Raw genomic sequence first — 19,216 nt, 5'->3', positions numbered from 1 at the left:
AATGTTGCACCCCAGATCACACTTGCAGCAAGGTGGCGTCACTGTTTGACTCGAGAACCTCTTCAATTTGTCAAGTTATATATAGTGTGAGTCATAATGGACCTAAATTAACTCATTCTTGACGGCTTTTCATGTCTGCTTTGTAGAGAAATCCAGACTCTTGAACTCAACCTTGTCAGAAACTGGTTATAGTCTTCATTATATTTTCTTGTTAACTAATCATACTTGTCTGAATGGTTATGGTAACATTGTTCTCTCCTGAGTATGTCCTTGTGTCGGTAGATCCTTTTTAAGTGTCCCCCCACACCAACTCCCCCGACATCAAGTCCTTGAACCAAAATAAAACACGCCCAACAAGTTTGGAGAGGAGGAGTCTGACACCATTTAAAAGAACAAAGGTGGCCAAGTTCTCTCTGACGTCTTTAGACTTTCACCTCTTCGGTGTAGAAAGTGCTTTTTAAAGGTCAAAACAATAATTTAGAATGGCGCATAGGAGGAGATCAGTCTCTGCGACCAAAAATATAGTAATGTATTGCTTCACATCTAAGTTCCTGACAGTGGAGTATTTTCAGTTAATGTGAGCGTCCCAACAAGCAAAAGTAGAAGATAATTGTTGGTGAAAATGAGTACGCTTTTGGTTAACGATGGTGGACGATTCTGGAGTAGCTTTTTTTGCTCATCATCATCACTGACTCATTCCCTTCGTCATTATCAACACAGTCATTATTTGTATGTCTTCATGGGTGGTCCACTGCCGTTATCTCTAAGCAGAACAACGTAGCAAGTGTTCCCACATGTGCTTCCATTGTAAATGTAGCCACAAAGACGAGAGCATCTTTGTGTTCATCATGAATCCTTGAAAGAATGTAAGTACGGCACTATGTAAGAAAAGCAGTATTGCTCACATCCTGTGAAAATACTGTGCCACACGCATCTGATACCGATGTCAAGTGAGCTGACAGCTTTCCAACTTGGCCAAACATAATATAAACACTTCCACGGCAATATGCGAGAATTGTGTTTTCAGAACAGAGGCGCACAATGCTCCATAAAATAAAAGGCCCTGTTGGTTCAGCTGGAATTTTGAGAAACATAACCCCAAAATGGGCGGCACGGTGGACACTGGTTAGAGCGTCAGCCTCACAGTTCTGAGGGCACGGGTTCAATCCCCGGCCCCGCCTGTGTGGAGTTTGCATGTTCTCCCCGTGCCTGCGTGGGTTTTCTCTGGGCACTCCGGTTTCCTCCCACATCCCAAAAACATGCATTAATTGGAGACTCTAAATTGCCCGTAGATGTGACTGTGAGTGCGAATGGTCGTTTGTTTGTATGTGCCCTGCGATTGGCTGGCAACCAGTTCAGGGTGTACCCCGCCTCCTGCCCGATGACAGCTGGGATAGGCTCCAGCATGCCCGCGACCCTACTGAGGATAAGCGGCTCAGAAAATGGATGGATGGATAACCCCAAAATGCACAAATGAGTGGAAGGACAATGTCTCATATAGAAAAGGGCCCGCACTCTCCACCTACAACTCTTCTAAAGCTAAGCTTTATTTTATTTTCCCAACAATGCCCACCATGGCATTATGTTTAAAATTCTTATTTCTCTGTGTGTGTGCGTGCGCGTGTGCGCATGTGCGCGTTTACGTGTGTATGTGTAGTTGCTAACCTAAAGCCCCGCTCCCAGCTGTGCTCTTATGCAGACACAGTGCTCAGGGCATTTATTTACTCAGATATTTGAGCAACTGTTTACTTTGCTGCTGCTGTTTTGGTTTGCAGAGTTTCAGTGGGTTCAGTGGTTAACTGTTGAAATTTATGGTCGAAGTAATAGCGTCTATGAACTGAGGTAATTAGAGTTACATGTTTTTTTTCCCAGGGAGACGACTAATTGGGGCACAGGGTTAATTAGGATGCACAGTATTTGAGGAAATGCACATGTGTTCACCAGTGTCTCATCAAGCTATACAACAACTTTTGTGTTTCAAATATGGTCTGACTGAGGCTGTTGAGATTTGCTAATGGATGGTCCTGTTGACTGGTTAAGGGATTACTGTTAATTTATCCTGTCATCTCTTGGTCAGTTAGAGCTCGTAAGTAAATCAAGTGGCACCAGAGAGGAAGAGTACTTAAAATTTCTGGAATGGTTCTGAGTTTATATTAAGCCTATTGTCATTCCACAACAAGTATCACTTACACAGCAGTCCTAAAATTATGTACTGTTATACTCAACTTGTCAGTGGTATTGAGTCTTTAACTGTAAAGTTGAAAAGCAAGCAAGCATCAGTGATGAATGGTTCCATAGTATTGCCCCTGTAATTGGAAATTACCAAGTACGTAAAGGCAGTATTAATGCTAAAAGAGCGTTTAATAACATAGAACATATACAATATATCTGTAATGAATATTTGTATAGTGAAAGAATCTTGACAATTAGCTCATAAGATGTGTATCCAGTAAATTGCATTAAGTATTAGGGAGGCTTAACCAACAAGAAACAACAAAATGAATTTGTTTTTCAATAAACTTGGGCCTACTTGAGTTATCTGCGTTGCCACAATTTTAGTGTAAAATTGCTCATACCTTTCTAACGGATTTCTTAAAGACTTGTATAGTTCTACAACGCCAGTCTAGACATTTAAAATATCTGTTTTAAAATAGCTCTTAACGTCAATTCCAATTCAGAAGCGAATGATTAATTATTGCACCTGGTAGGTTTGGCTAGTGTAGCATTAACGCTAGCATCACCAAGACTGTGGGAGACATCAAGTGTGGAAAAATGTAAACAAAAGACGTCTAAAATTATGAGTGGTAAGCTTTGTCTTTTATCACACATACTATCGCACACAAACACACTTAATGGTACTTATATAAAAATGAAGGAGACAAAATACCTTCTTACAATAACTCCCATTAGCTTAGCGTTAGCTATTATTTAGCAGGCTAGTAAGTTTGGGGTAGCTAGTGAGCAAGAAAGACAGTTTTAGCTCCATTTACTTTGTTTTAATTTTATTTTTAAAGAATATAAACATTTAGGTGCTACCTAAATATTATTATGAATATTTTGTCTTAAATCCAAGGTCTTACCGCTGTTGTGTTTCATATGCAATGCTGCCTTCTTAGAAATAACAAAAAACAACTAAATATTTGAGGAAGTATCCCCATTTTATTGAATATACAGTGGGTACGGAAGGTTTTCAGACCCCCTTAAAATTTTCACTCTTTGTTATATTGCAGTCATTTGTTAAAATCATTTAAGTCCATTTTCCCCCTCATTAATGTACACACAGCACCACATATTGACAGGAAAAAAAAAGAATTGTTGAAATTTTTGCAGATTTATTAAAAAAGAAAAACTGAAATATCACACAGCCATAAGTATTCAGACCCTTTGCTGTGACACTCATATATTTCACTCGGCTGCTGTCCATTTCTTCTGATCATCCGTGAGATGGTTTGACACCTTCATTGGAGTCCAGCTGTTTTTGATTATACTGATTGGACTTGATTAAGAAAGCCACACACCTGTCTATATAAGAGCTTACAGTTCACAGTGCATGTCGGAGCAAATGAGAATCATGAGGTCAAAGGAACTGCCTGAGGAGCGCAGAGACAGAATTGTGACAAGGCACATATCTGGCAAGGGTTACAAAACAATTTCTGCTGCACTTAAGGTTCCTAAGAGCACAGTGGCCTCCATAATCCTGAAATGAAATCCTGAACCCTTCCTAGAGCTGGCCGTCCGGCCAAACTGAACAATTGGGGGAGAAGAGCCTTGGTGAGAGAGTTAAAGAAGAACCCAAAGATCACTGTGGCTGAGCGCCAGAGATGCAGTCGGGAGATGGGCGAAAGTTCTAGAAAGTCAACCATCACTGCAGGCCTCCACCAGTCGGGGCTTTATGGCAGAGCGGAAGCCTCTCCTCAGTGCAAGACACACGAAAGCTGCCATGGAATTTGATAAAAAAACACCTGAAGGACTCCAAGATGGTGAGAAATAAGATTCTCTGGTCTGATGAGACCAAGATAGAAATTGTTGGCCTTAACTCTAAGTGGCATGTGTGGAGAAAACCAGGCACTGCTCATCACCTGTCCAATACAGTCACAACAGTGAAGCATGGTGGTGGCAGCATCATGCTGTGGGGGTGTTTTTCAGCCGCAGTGACAGTGCTCAGAACCGCAGACTGGGCCGAAGGTTCACCTGAAAAACAAGACAACGACCCTAAGCACACAGCTAAAATACGAAGAAGTGGCTTCAGAACAACTCTGTGACTGTTCTTGAATGGCCCAGCCAGAGCCCTGACTTAAACCCACCAAATAATAATGCAAAAAAAAAAACATTTCACAATGGCACTTATCCTCAGTGTTATACAATTAATTATTTTTTGAAAAGGTGATAATTATGTTACATAATAAAGTAATGTGGAATAAACACAGTCATTTAATTGGAGGTTGGCAGTCAGAGAACTGGGTCTCATGGTCTTCAAACCTTCAAGACAGCTTTCCAGAGGTGAGTTGGTATTTTAGTTTGTCCTTATATCACGAAACTTAGAAAAGCCTTCCTGCAGCTCCTCATTACTGAGTTGCCCCTACAACCGCTGCTATGTGACCTGACCACAGGGTAGGGTAGGGTCGGGTGGGGTGGGGGGTTCATAGTCCTCAATTAACCTTTAACCCCCATCTTTTTTTCTTGGTTGCACTGTCAGACTGCTGGTGTGGAAGCTATACATACAGTACTACACACAGGTGAGGCCACATATTCTGATACTCCTTCGAGTAATTTCTTTTACATTTGGAGAAGAACTGAATATCACTTGCGTACAATTGTTTATCTCCAGTCTCTTAAGTAAAATTAAGTCTCATTTGTTTCCATTAAGGATGAGCAAGTGTTATTGTTGTGTAATCTTGTGGGAGCAAACAAGGGGTTGGGCAACTTAAACATAATGACAGGATCACAAAACCAGATGTTATTTTGGTGGGTAGAATAACAATTTAGCTGTCTGGGCTGGGGTCATATTTTATAAACATAAAACCAATAAAGGTTAGAATTGCTTTTGCAAAAAACTAAACATTTTATTATTGTATGTATTGTTTTGCATTATGATGTGTGTACAAATGTACAGTAGATTGTTGGTGTCTTTAAGGTCTTGATGAGCTAACCATATTAAGTAGTCTACATCCAAAAATAACATTGGTTGAACAAGAACGACCTCCAGTCACTTGGATTATATTGATCTACAACATGCGCACGAGGTTCATCCTCCAAAAAGGCTGAACTACAAAAACAGTTTTAAAAGTATTGTTTAATTGAATTCCACTGGATTGTTCTGTGTTCATTCATTCATTCATAGCCTTTATCTTCAATTTTGAATAATTTATAACAAGTTTGCCAAATAATTCCTCCACTAGATGGTGCAACTACACCCTTTTATTTTGCTCTTCAATCGTTCTTATGTAATGTATAGGTATCGGTACAGAAAATTGATGGATGGATTAAAATAGATGTTTTGGCTAGGGAAGTGCCAGGTCTGTGAGCAGCACGCTAGATAGGGTGAATTGTTAATGAATTCAAAAACAAATTTTCAAATATTCAATAATTCATACAGTACAAGTATACCATTTTCTGTACTGCTTATCCTCACTAGGGCCACGAGCGTGCTGGAGCCTATCCCATCTGACTCCGGGCACACCCTGAACTGGTCGCCAGCCAATCGCAGGGCACATGTAAACAAAGAACCATTCGCGCCTACGGGCTATGTAGAGTCCTCAATTAACCCACCACGCATGTTTCTGGAATGTGGGAGGAAACCCACGCAGGCACTGGGGGAACATGCAAACTCCACACAGGCGAGGCCGGATTTTGAACCTGGGTCCTCAGAACTGTGAGGCAGGTGTGCTCACCAGTAGGCCGCTGTGCCGCCCACAAGACAGTAATGTTACTTTGAATTCTAGTGACGTACATAATCAATGTAGTCAACATGGTAAAATGTGAGTTTAAGAAACATATCACACTATATGTTGCATGTGAAATTAGTTTTGAGTGCATGCATTTTCAGAAAAGGCAGCGTCTTTAAAAATAGAAAGGCATTTTAACCATTTTGGCCCGGTGCCATCAGGTTTAAAGTGATCAGAGGTTACATACATAGCATCTCATAAGGGATTTCATGCTGGCTCAGTATCCATTTCTACCAGCGTGTCGTGCCTCTTCAATACGTGGCAGTCACAAACATGCTGTGAATTTAGCATGAACTGCTTATGTGTTTTACAGAGTGGGTGACAGATAATTTGTGTGTCAACTTGCCGAAAGAGGTGAAAGTTGATTCTAACAAGGTGCAACATGGTGTGTTCAGATGACTGTTACTGTCGTGGAATAGCTGTAGGTTAAGTTTCCGAGTTTAACATTTGCAGCAGATTGCATGACTGGTATCAATCAGCACAACACAAGTGCAGAGAGTGTTGCAAAGACTTGCAGGGTTTATTATGGGTAGGATAGTCAGTGTTGCACTTGATGTGTTGTTATTTTAGTTTTGTTTTGAGGATCTCAGGCAACCCTAATTAAGAGTACAGTATAAAGAAATAATAAATGGGATTGGGTTCTTGCCAGTTGGCTTGTAAAACCATTAATAGGGGGTTACATTTATAAGTAGCCCTGAAAGCAGGACTTCTAGCAGAATACTCATCTAATATTCGTTGTCCTTCTATGTTGTAATCTTGCTTCGTATATGTATTACTTTGTGAATGGAAATGAAGTGATCAAGGTCAGAAGGCAAGAGTAATCTTTGACTATTTCCTGCTGTTTTACTGGTTTATCGCAAACCACCTTTATTCATTTTTTGCTCAGACAAATTCATGAAAACCACATGTAACAAAACTTAACCAATGTGGCTTCAAAGCTCTTATTTGAGGGGGGGGGGGGGGGGGGGGGTGAATCCTGTTAATATGTACAAGTAACCTCTTTACCTGTATTTTGCCTACTGATGCTGCTTCTGCCTTCTTGGATCCAATAGCTGCAATTGTTGCAAAGTACTGGATAACACGCTTGGTGTTGACAGTCTTTCCTGCACCAGATTCTCCACTGCATTAGAGAAGACAAAAATAAGTTCTTGGCGTTACTTTCTATGAATAGAAATTCAAGCCAACATGTTTTTCTATACTCACGTAATCAGGACAGACTGATTGTCACAATCTGTAATATGAGCATATTATACATAGTTTTATATGCTTATAACATCTTTTCAAGCTAGTGTGACCAATAAACTAGTTTTGTAGTATAGGATAGTTAGTATTAAGCATATTACATTAGTGTCTCCATCTTTTGTGCACCATTGAACAAATATGTACGTCACCTATTTTTCCATCAGGTCTTGCATCAGGTTTAATTTTGGAACAGCACCCAGACATTAGTGGTCTTCACTTACCTGCCTCCTGTGCATCTCAAATTCTTGCAATAAAATTAAAGATGTGGTTCAACCCATACATGCTAAGTAAGCCACCTATGTGTGTCCCTAAATGGACAAGTAAACACTTGGCAACTCATTTGAGATCCGGCCCAAAATAAATTCTACACAAGCCAATTGAACTTAATCCTCTTGCTGCATACGATACTTTAAGACGCTGAGATCTGTTAATTCTCCAGACTTTCATTGTATGTTTTTTGCTTTCTTTTGTACTGTTTAGCCCTTATGTAAGAAAAAAGTAGGAGGACCGAAAATATAGTTGCCTTTGTTGCATTTCATTGGCACCTGCTCTTACTGCTTTTTAAAATTTGCCTCTTTTGAGGTATTTTCTCGATGTAAATTAAACCAAGATTCTTCATTGAGACTTTAACTGCAATTTGAGTAAGATTTCAGCATACAGACTAATCATGACAATGGGAAGTGAGTTTTCTTGTTTTTAGTTTTCATTTTGGATTCATTTGTGAAATTGGAGTATGCCTTTCAATTAAGTCTAAATGCAAAACATTTGTTAATTCAATAGCATGCTAAAAGACAACAAGCTCAACAGGGTGAATTTTCCTTCCAGTCATAACTTTCCTCAATCCATTCATCCATTTTATACATCGCGTATCCTCATTATGCTCATTAGAGTCAGATGGAGCTGGAGTCTATCCCAGTTAACTTAAGTTAGGTGGGGTAGCCAATCACAGGGCAACTGTTTCAACTGAATGTTTTAGTAAAAACAAAGTTTCCAGAAAACAGAAAAATGATTCAGGGTAGTAATGATAAATATATTCTTTATTGAGGAGACCCTTAATCATTTGCATCATATTTTATGAGTACTATTTAAAGGTATCTTCGTGGCAGTCTTACTCGGCAGAGTCACTCTAGAAAAAAGGAAAAAGATCAGTCTGTTAAGGAACTAATTCAAAACAACAACAATACGTAAATATTGCTTTTCACTTCACTGCAATTGCACAAACATTACCTTTCCTATATCACGGCTCTTTGCCCTTAGCTTGTTGACCTGGGACTCAGCAATGTCAGCACGCTCCTGAGCCTCCTCCATCTCATGCTGGACCTTCCTGTACCTGGACATGTGAGTGTTGGCCTGCTCCTCCTGTGGTTTAAAAGAGTAACATTCACAAAGTTACAGTAAAGTTAAGTTATTGCTGCAACTGAGGATGGTAAGAGGCACCCAATTTCACTTACAGCCTCCTCAGCTTGTCTCTTATAAGCCTTGACCTTCATCTGCAGTTTATCCACCAGATCCTGAAGCCTGATGCTGTTCTTCTTGTCCTCCTCAGTCTGTAGATCAAACATTCCATAGTGAGCAATGAAATACATTCATGAACTACAAGTTTAGTTTTTATCGAGCTAGTTGTACAGTACCTGATAAGTCAGCTCCTTTACCCTCCTTTCATATTTGCGGACTCCTTTAATAGCCTCAGCTCCACGTCTCTGTTCTGCATCAACTTCTGATTCAAGCTCATGCACCTATAGGGCGCATGATGTTGTGCATCTGTATTTTACGCTCTATTGGAACTAACATAAATCCTATATCACATTGAAAGTGTGATCTATTTCTGGAGCTAGATGGATGCAGGTTACAGGTCATACCCTAGCCTCCAGTTTCTGAAGTTGCTTCTTGCCACCCTTCATGGCAAGGCTCTCGGCCTCATCAAGACGATGCTGCAGATCCTTGACAGTGAGCTCCAGGTTCTTCTTCATCCTCTCCAGATGAGCACTGGTGTCCTGTTCCTTCTTCAGCTCCTCAGCCATCATGGCAGCCTGAAAATTTATATTTTACTCAAATTAAACGATACCTTACTGATGGCAAACCTCTGCAAAGGAATCCCAGTTGTAAATGAAATGCAATGTCCAGCCCAAGAATGCTTTTTTAATTGAATGTCTTTCCCATAATTTCAATGTTGAGATTTTTTTTCTTATTTCTGTCAAGCTGGTGCAGATGGTAACTCACATCAGTGATAGCCTTTTTGGCCTTCTCCTCAGCATTTCGTGCTTCCTGAACAGCATCGTCAACTTCACCTTGAACCTGGACAAAGTCAGACTCCAGCTTCTTCTTGGTGTTGATAAGGCTGGTATTCTGAATGTGAAAAAGAGTAATGTTAGATCTGTTTTTTATCGTCTATCTATATTATTGTTTAAGAAGCACAGTTCGGTTTGAATTACTGAGCATGAACCTGTGAGTGAAGCAGTCCAACACGGTCACTAGCATCAACCAGCTCCTGCTCAGCCACTTTGCGTGCTCTCTCTGTTTGGTCCAGACCAGCTCGAAGCTCCTCGATTTCAGCCAGCATCAGGCCATTTCTGCGCTCTACCATGGCAACCTGCTCCTTCATGTCCTCCTGTCCTCTGATAGCCTCGTCAAGGTGCAATTGGGTATCCTGACAAAAAACGAATAATCATTTCTATAGCCATTGGCATTTCTGATGCAATGATGAGAAGCTCACCTTGAGTTGTCCCTGGACATTCCTCAGTTGTTTCTGGGCTTCAGCAGCCTGTCTGTTGGCGTGGCTCAGCTGAATCTCCATCTCATTCAGGTCTCCCTCCATCTTCTTCTTGATTCTCAGGGCATCATTCCTGCTCCTGACCTCTGCATCAAGAGTGCTCTGCATGGAGTCAATGACTCTCTGGCTGTTCTTCTTGATCGTCTCCATCTCCTCGTCCTTCTCGGCCAGCTTCCTGTCAACTTCACCCTTGACTTGGTTGAGCTCAAGCTGATTGCGGAGAATCTTGGCTTCCTCATGCTCCAGTGTACCCTGAAGGGAAATATTCAGATAGTGCCTTTGGTTACCCAAGTTACATTTTATCCAGTTGAAAAAATTATCTATTTGGTATCGTAATCCCAACAAATCGAGAGTTTAGAGAGACTCGAACTTTGTTTTACCTCGGCCTCCTCCAGTGCTGACTGGATTTCAGATTTCTCACTCTCAACGGTCTTCTTGGCCTTTTCCAGCTCATGAATGGTCTTTCCACTCTCACCAATCTGTTCAGTCAAGTCAGAGATCTCCTCTGCATATTAATAAACATAATACATTAATTGAAAATTTATTTTGGCAAAATGTCTTTGAAATTAACACAAAAATACCATAAACTTAAGATGACATTGAAATTAAAATTTATTGTGATTTTTGTTTGTCAAAATAGAGATTCTAATTAATATGAGGTCCATCCTCTATGTAAGAATGACTCACGCTGCAGGTTCTTGTTTTCCCTCTTCATGGTCTCAAGTTGATCCAAAGCCTCCTCATAGGAGTTCTTCAACTTGAACAGTTCAGTGCTGAGAGAACGAGCCTCCTTTTGGGATCCTTCCAGCTCTGCCTGGCCCTCCTCAAACTTCTGCTTCCATTCTGCCAGAACCTAAAAATTTTTTTGTACAATGAGGCACTGTGTTTCACTTGGATCATTTAAATTTTAATTGTTAGTTTACCTTATCAAAGTTCCTCTGCTTCTTGTCAAGGTTGGCCGCCAGAGCATTAGCTCTCTCCACATCAATCATGAGGTCCTCCACCTCACCCTGCAGCCTCTGCTTGGTCTTCTCCAAAGAGGCGCACTTGGAGTTCACAGCTTCAATGGACTCCTCGGCCTCCTGAAGACGCTGGGCAAGCTTCTTCCTGTAACGGGCAATAATTTTTGTTGTCATTTATAAGGAGAAAATTAGCTACTCAGAAAACACTTAAGACATACAGTAAATGTATTGTAGAGAGGTGTCTAAGTTTTACTTACTTGGCCTCCTCCAGCTCCTCAGTGCGCTGGATAGCATCAGTCTCGTACTTAGATCTCCACTGTGCGACCTCGCTGTTGGCTTTGGACATTCCTCTCTGCAGCTCAGCTTTAGCTTCCTGCTCCTCTTCGTACTGCTCTCTGAGCAGATCGCAGTCATGGCGGGAAGATTGAACAGCGTGGGCCAGAGCATTCTTGGCCTGGTAAGCAGAGAAAGAAATGGGACTTTGTTAAAATTAGTAAGATTTTTTTTGTGTACTAATAATATATTCATGTAGCCCTTTTTGTCATAGCTTATGAATTTATGGTCAAATTAATGAAAGCATTGATGGTTAACAAGTACTGTATCTTAAAGGATTCTTGACATGCATTCACATATACCTTCACTTCCTCCTCAACAAGTCTCTTGAGTTCCTCAATCTGCTGAGTATAGGCCTGTTTGCCCCTGGTCAGTTGGGAAACCAGAGCTTCTTTTTCCTCAAGCTGGCGTGAAAACTCACCTAAGAGGCAAAGTGACAATCAGTTCATAACAATGAAGGCTCACTATACTATAATATGATGTATTTTGGGTGACCTACCATTCTCAGTTTGGAGCCTTGCCCTCTGTGCATTCATGTCATTCTGCTGACGGATATTCTCATCATATTTGGACTTGAGCTCTGCCAGCTGGTCTTCTAGGGTCCTGGACATTTTTTCCAAGTTACCCTGTCATGAAAAAAGCGTAATGGATTCTCAGTATTTAGCATATTATCATTCAGATATATTTCCCCCCTCATGAAAAAATCTTGCCTTTGCTTTAGCAACAGCCTCCATGTTGCCGGAGAGGTCATCAATCTCCATCTTGTACTCGCTCTTTTCCTTCTCCAGCTTCTGCTTGACACGCTGGAGGTTGTCGATCTGCTCGCCCAGCTCTGCAACGCTGTCAGCCTGCTTCTTGCGGAGAGTGGCTGCTGTAGCCTCATGCTGCAGGGTGGACTCTTCGAGATCACGACGCAGCTTCTGGAACTCAGCCTCGCGCTTCTTGTTCATCTCAATCTGAGCGGCTGTTGCTCCACCGGCTTCCTCGAGCCTCTCACTGATCTCCTCTAGTTCCCTGGAGAGGTCAGCTCTCTGCTTCTCCACCTTGGCCCGAGCGGCCCTCTCAGCCTCAATCTCCTCCTCCAGCTCCTCAATCCGAGCCTAGGTTTGATGATAGTATTGACAAAAAAAAGTGTATTACCTCAAACAGTATTAGCTCTTCATATGTCAAGTCTAATATGTTGATAAATGTACCTGGAGTTCCTTGATTTTCTTCTGGAGTTGAACACCAAGACACTGTTCATCCTCAATCTTGCTGAGAAGGTGGCTGTTCTCAAAGTCTTTCCTTTGAGGAGAAAGGAAAAATACATGTTACAGTATATTTCTGTTTGCATTAGGATTCAGCAGGAAACTCTTAGAGGTTACCATATATTTCTGTCTTACTTCTTGAGTTTTTCATCAGATTGCTGTTTGTCATTCTCGAGATCCATTATGGATTCCTGAGCCAGTTTCAGATCTCCCTCAAGCTTCCTCTTGGCTCGCTCAAGGTCCATGCGGAGCTTCTTCTCTTGCTCCAGTGAGCCCTCAAGCTGTTACATGCCATATTTTGGTTATATAAATGAGTTATGATCTTTAAATGACATAACACCGATGATACTGCTCAAGATTCAGTAAGTCATTACGAGGCAGTTCTTTTAAGTCAACACAATGGTGTTCTTACATCATCCACTTGCTGTTCCAGCTTTGTCTTGGCCTTGGTCAGAGTGTTGACTTTGTCTTCCTCTGCCTGAAGATCGTCCAGTGTTTGCTGGTGGGCCTCTTGGAGGGCTTTCTTCTCCTTTGTTAACTTGGCAATAGACTCATCTTGAGTTGCCAACTCCTCTGTCAGGTTTTTCACCTGAAATATTGTGACTTTGTTCATTAAATGTACTTTATTTAGTTAATTGATTCATTTGGAATTTCTGTGTCCACAATAAAAAAAACTTGAACCTTGTTTTCAGTGGCATGTTTCTCCTTCTCCACTTTAGCCAAGGTGAGTTCCATATCATCAATATCTTTCTTCAGCTCTGAGCATTCATCCTCCAGCTTCCTCTTCTTAGCTGTAAGCTCAGCATTGATTTCCTCTTCATCTTCCAGTCTCTCCGTTGTTTCTTTGACTTTAGCCTCGAGCTGGATTTTGCTCTTAATGAGCCCCTCACACCTTTCCTCCGCATCTGAAAGGTTCTCCCCTTCCTACGTGTAAACCAAGAATTCATCCAATTATTCATCATAATATTTAATATTTATATTTTATATATTATAAAAGATAGTTGGCACAGTTGGCGACTGCATTTAGAGCAGGTCCTTGCAAAGCATGTGCTGTACTTTTGACTTACCGCTGCTATTTGCAGTTGCAGGTCATTCTTCTCCTGCAGCAGGGAAACCATTTTCTCCTCCAGTTCTTTCTTTTTAGCCAGCGCAGTAGCCAGATCTGATTGCATCTTGTCATAATTCTCCTTCATCTGTTGCAGCTCTTTCTCAGTCTCAGCGCTCTTTAGGAGAGGCTTGATCTTGAAATACAGCTTCAGCCATGGCCAGTTTTTCACATTCATGAAGGAACGGAGGTTATACTGGATGCTGAAGATAGATTCTCTGGAAAAAAAAGAAACATTGGTATTTCATTGAAGTATGTTTTCTTTGGGATTGTTGAAGAATATTAACATTTGGTTTTATCTGCAATAAATGAGAACATCTGCATATTAAAGAGCATAGACATACCTCCTCTCCATCATCTTAACAAACTCTTTCCTCATAACAAATCCTCTGCAGAGAGCCTGAGTCATGGTCACCAGCTCAGCCAGTTTCTCATCTCTCATCTCCTCCAGGGTACCCAGCAGACCCGCTTTGAAGAACACCTACAGTCGGTCAGCAATTGAAGGAAATTAGTCATTTGGAAATATGGATACCGCGCAATATATCCATGCCATCTCTATTTTGTACTCTGGAAATGCACCTTTGTGTGTCCAAATCTATACTGAGTGTGATCCACATCAATAGAGCCCAGCAGTTTCTCTGCAGCCTTCTTGTTGTCAATGAACTGACCATCAGGGATGACACTGGCATTCAATACTTTGTATCTGCAAATGAAGGCTGGACCTAGTGTCTTTCACTTTGATAAGTGGAGAGTGGAGACATTTGAAAAAAAAAATATTGTTACCTCTGCTTGAAATCACCATAGAGGATTCTGCTGGGGAAGCCCTTTCTGCAGATTCTGATGCCCTCAAGCACACCATTACACCTCAGCTGGTGGATGACCAAGAAGTTCTCCATAAGACCTGAACGCAAAAGATTTTAGTCAATTCTCTTTCTATTTACTGTTAACAGTTAAGGATTATGCCTCATCCATAAAACATCTAACCTGGGGTCTTTGATTCGTTGGGAATCAGGCAGCGCACAAAGTGAGGATGAGTGCTCCTCAAGTTGCTCATTAGCTTGGCCAAGTTTTCCTGCGGATCAGCCAACAGATTACTGGGTAACCTCTTTCCAAATTGACCAAAAGCTGACTTTTTAAACTCTTATGCAAAACATACTCTGAAAAGAGCAGACACAGTCTGGAAGGAACCACCCTTCTTCTTTCCACCACCCTTCTTTGCGCCAGCATCTGTGTATCAAAACGTGTGAGTAGAAAATCTGTTATGTGTATCCTTGACAATTAACTTCCCAATAGTTGTGGATTGTAAACATTGGTGGTTTAATTTGTTCTATTTACATAGGATCCTATAGGCTATAGTTCACCTTTTTATGCATTCATATTTCAGATTATAATACCTTCACCCGAAGCATGGGAAGCATACAACATAGCCAGCAGTTTGTTTGCTGCTTTCTGGTAGAGCTGGACAACGGAGTCATTCAGTGGATCCTTGTTCTTGTCCAACCAGCCAGCAATATTGTAGTCCACAGTACCAGCATAGTGAACCAGTGAGAAGTGAGCCTCAGCCTTGCCCTTTGCAGGCTTTGGCTTCTCAAAGGCCTTGGTCTTGCCAAGATGCTGATCATACAGCTTGTTCTTGAAGGTTGTGTCAGAGGCCTTAGGGAACATGCACTCCTCTTCAAGGATCGAGAAGATGCCCAATGGCTAATTTAACAATAAAAATAAATGTATTACTTGACAGATACTTACAAATAAAGATTTTGAATTACATTGAATTTTGTCAGAGATTTGTCTCACCTTCTCAATAAGCTCAATGCAAGCAGCCAAGTCCATACCAAAGTCAATGAATTCCCATTCAATGCCCTCTTTCTTGTATTCCTCTTGCTCCAGGACAAACATGTGTTGGTTGAAGAACTGTTGCAGTTTCTCATTGGTGAAGTTGATGCACAGTTGCTCCAAACTGTTAAACTGCAGTACACAGATGATTTAAGTGAGTGATCTCATATGCAGATTTTTTACCTAAAATATGTCAGGTGACTCACATCGAAGATCTCAAATCCAGCGATATCCAACACCCCGATGAAGAACTGTCTTGGCTGCTTTGTGTCCAACATCTCATTGATGCGGATGACCATCCACAAGAACATCTTCTCATAGACGGACTTGCAAAGAGCTGAGACAGAATTGTTGACCTGGTGTAGAGACGTTAGAGTAACAATTTGTTTAAAAAGGTTTAGCTCAATATGGAAATACTTATGGAGTCTCAATTTTATTTTACTTACCTGTGGAACGGTCTGACCTTTGGTCACCATCTCGTTGCCAACTTTGACTCTGGGGTAACACAATGCTTTCAGCATATCCGCTGAGTTCAGGCCCATAAGATAGGCAATCTTGTCAGCCACTAACAAAAAGACGTGATTTAACCATAAGTTAAGACGTACAGGATGCAGCATTATAGTCAACCCCTTAATACAGTTCGTATAATATCCAAGACATACCTACCTTCATTGCCATCAGGTTCAGCTTGCTCCTCACGCTGCTTCTGCTTAAATTTCATGTTGCCATGATGCATCACAGCACCGGTCAGCTTGTAGATGCCAAGTTTCTCTTCGGCATTGAATCCCAGGATGTCAATAGCTGTCTGTAATGCACATTAGCCGCAATTATTGGATTTTATTAATTCTTTCTAGTTCTCATCATTGAACAAAACTCAATAATAGCATCTGAATTGTATCCTTACATCTGTTGCAATGAACTCCTCAACATCATTGATGCTCTTGACAGTGATTTCACCCTGACTGATCATTGGGTAGTCATATGGGTTGGTGGTGATCAGAAGAGCCTCTGCCAAGGTTGAAAAACACAGATTAAAGATAATTCACTATTTTGAAGTGGGCCATTTTCTTGCAACATTATTTCAATCCATATTTTTCTCATAATCCTAATTTACCCAGCAGTTCAGGCTTGTGTCCAGTCATCAGCTGATAGAAGATATGGTAGCTCCTCTCAGCCGACAACTGGAAGGTGACCCGGGACTTCTCCAGGAGATCTTAGAGTAGCAAATTAAATGTGAGACTGGTGTAATATTCCATCCATACATCCATTTTCTTGACCGCTTATCCTCACCAGGGTCGCGGGCTGCGCTGATTTATTTATATTTGTCACAGTTTTAACTCACATGTTTCGATATCAGCTGAGGCCAACTTTCCACTGGAGCCAAAGTGGATCCTAATAAATTTCCCCTAAAAAAAGAAAATATATATCTTGAAATTTGACAACAAAAGCTGAAGCTTTTTGGTACAATTAATATCTGCAGCATAATAACGCATTAAAAAAAAGATTTGATTTACTTACAAACCGAGATGAGTTGTCATTCCTCACAGTTTTAGCATTACCATAGGCCTCCAGCAGAGGGTTGGCTGCCACAATTTGGTCCTCAAGGGAGCCCTGCAAAAGATAATTTCACATGATGAATATCCTGTTAATATGTACAAGTAACCTCTTTACCTGTATTTTGCCTGCTGATGCTGCTTCTGCCTTCTTGGATCCAATAGCTGCAATTGTTGCAAAGTACTGGATAACACGCTTGGTGTTGACAGTCTTTCCTGCACCAGATTCTCCACTGCGTTAGATAATACAAAAATAAGTTTTTGGCGTTACTTTCTATGAATAGAAATTCAAGCCAACATTATTTGCTATACTCACGTAATCAGGACAGACTGATTTTCACGATCTGCAATATGAGCATATTATACACAAATTCACTTGGCATTCATTGAATATTGTCAACATCTAGTTCCTTAAGTCATTTCTTACCTGTGAGCATGGACTGATAAGCGTTATCAGAAATGGAGAAGATGTGGGGTGGTGCCTCAATCCTCTTCTTTCCTCTGTATGCTGCAACACATGTCACGTCGTACACTGGAAGCCACTTGTAGGGATTCACAACAACGCAGAACAACCCAGAGTAGGTCTGAGAAGGTTGAGATACAATGTTAGCATTGTAAATACATATGACCAATAAATATTGGGTGCTATCATGTGAAAACTCACGTAGATCATCCATGATGCATAACGCTCTTTGAGATTATACAATACGCAAGGTTCATTGAGGTGAGTCATCATGGCCATGTCCTCAATTTTATCGAATTTGGGAGGATTTCTAGGGTGAATGTCATCCTCTTTCACAGTGACAGTCTGGATAACGATACAGTATTAGTCTACATAATGTATTCATTGGAAGATTATGTAGAGTGAGTCTAAAAACACGAAAACAATTCTACAAAGTTAAAGAAATAAGAACATCTCATATTATCAAAATGGTCTTGAATTTTTTCGTGAAATGGAAAGTTGTTAAAGGACATCGTACAATCAGTCGCCTACCTTTCCACCATCAATTTCAATGGTGACTTTTCCACCCTCCCTCTTCGTGAGTTTACCCTTGAGGTACATCTCAGCTGGATCAACCACAAAGAATGCGCTTTTGGCATCAAAGGGAGCTGCCTGAGCTTCAATCCTCTCCTTTTCTGGCTTCCTGAGGTAAATGGCTGCAGCGCCATACTGCTCCATCTCTGCATCGGTGCTCATGGTGGCACTTTAATGGAGACTGCGAAAGCATTCAAATGTCAGGGACTTTGGTCTTTCCTCCATACACATTAAAAATGAATGAGCCTAACGTTTTTATGCCGTTTTACCTCTTCTCGGTCAAAGAAATGAATTAATGTCTCCAATGAAGTCTCGCGATGCTATGAAAACACATTTAGAATTTAGTGCAATACTTTCAATCATTTTATACACACAGTTCCAGAATCGCATAAATAATTTAGAAAATCATTGAGACTGAGGGAGTCATTGCACATGCAACTATATATTAGATTATCTGTAATCAGCTGAATCCCCCACATGCATTTGTGTAATATCAATTAATGATTTAAATGATGTCCTAAAAAAAACATTTAAACTGGGCGTATGGACCTGAACTGACCTAAAACCAATTATCAATATATCAACTCACTAATCAAGAGGAATTCAAACTGAAACCCACGTCCACACACTTACCTGTGTTGGAAGCCTATCAGTTCATGCAGTAGCGCAGGGCTGCTTCTTTTATAGAGGGTTGGAATGCCTGGTCAGCATGAGTCTCTCATTCAAGTTTGGTCATGGCTCCTTTTCGACCTGTTGCCTATTTTGTGACTGGGACATTTGTAATTAGAATTTGAAAAATGTAGTATGAAGTTACACCACCTGCTTTAATGGTTCCAATCCCGGTTGAAAGTCCAACCCCACAGCACTCACACACAAATCAAATGAAGAAAAAGTGGTAAATCTTCAAAACATCTGACCATTAATTATTGGGGGGAAAATAGCTAAAAGACCTAATGTATTGTTCAAACACAAGTATAACATAAAATGTTCAAGTTAATTAAAAAAAGTGACCTTCGTGCCGGAAGGACACATTTTTTTAAACACTGTTGCTTATGGGATGTGCAGGTTCCAGGGAAATACATGTATGCAAGGCATATATTAAGGAATGCAGGGATAACATTTATACAACTAGTTTTATACACAAAGATTAAATGAGCAATCAAAGTGAAAAAAATACACTACACAGAAAT

The 19,216-nt window shown here is 40.8% G+C and overlaps 1 protein-coding gene across 1 annotated transcript; it reads right to left on the bottom strand.

The window, feature by feature from the left end:
- Window positions 1–8,206: 8,206 nt before the first annotated feature.
- LOC133465442 (myosin heavy chain, fast skeletal muscle-like) lies at window positions 8,207–18,351 on the bottom strand. Its single transcript, XM_061748270.1, has 40 exons — window positions 18,296–18,351; window positions 17,985–18,207; window positions 17,655–17,798; window positions 17,418–17,574; window positions 17,307–17,334; window positions 17,109–17,223; window positions 16,956–17,048; window positions 16,780–16,843; window positions 16,552–16,650; window positions 16,342–16,445; window positions 16,104–16,242; window positions 15,884–16,002; window positions 15,644–15,793; window positions 15,399–15,569; window positions 14,999–15,305; window positions 14,761–14,831; window positions 14,589–14,676; window positions 14,388–14,505; window positions 14,184–14,307; window positions 13,949–14,085; window positions 13,567–13,822; window positions 13,181–13,423; window positions 12,912–13,088; window positions 12,635–12,780; window positions 12,446–12,536; window positions 11,963–12,352; window positions 11,752–11,878; window positions 11,555–11,673; window positions 11,177–11,373; window positions 10,881–11,064; window positions 10,645–10,810; window positions 10,338–10,462; window positions 9,901–10,209; window positions 9,631–9,834; window positions 9,408–9,533; window positions 9,047–9,217; window positions 8,819–8,923; window positions 8,639–8,734; window positions 8,415–8,546; window positions 8,207–8,313 (listed from the first exon to the last, which is right to left on the bottom strand). The coding sequence occupies exons 2-40, from the start codon at window positions 18,186–18,188 to the stop codon at window positions 8,296–8,298; spliced, it is 5,814 nt and encodes a 1,937-aa protein (XP_061604254.1). The 5' UTR covers window positions 18,189–18,207; window positions 18,296–18,351; the 3' UTR covers window positions 8,207–8,295.
- Between the last annotated feature and the right edge of the window lie 865 nt (window positions 18,352–19,216).

The sequence above is a fragment of the Phyllopteryx taeniolatus genome, chromosome 16 (assembly GCF_024500385.1).
Source record: "Phyllopteryx taeniolatus isolate TA_2022b chromosome 16, UOR_Ptae_1.2, whole genome shotgun sequence".
Classification (NCBI taxonomy): Eukaryota; Metazoa; Chordata; class Actinopteri; order Syngnathiformes; family Syngnathidae; genus Phyllopteryx; species Phyllopteryx taeniolatus.
The sequence above is the reverse complement of the archived record's forward strand: the minus strand, read 5'-3'. Positions and strand labels throughout refer to the sequence as shown.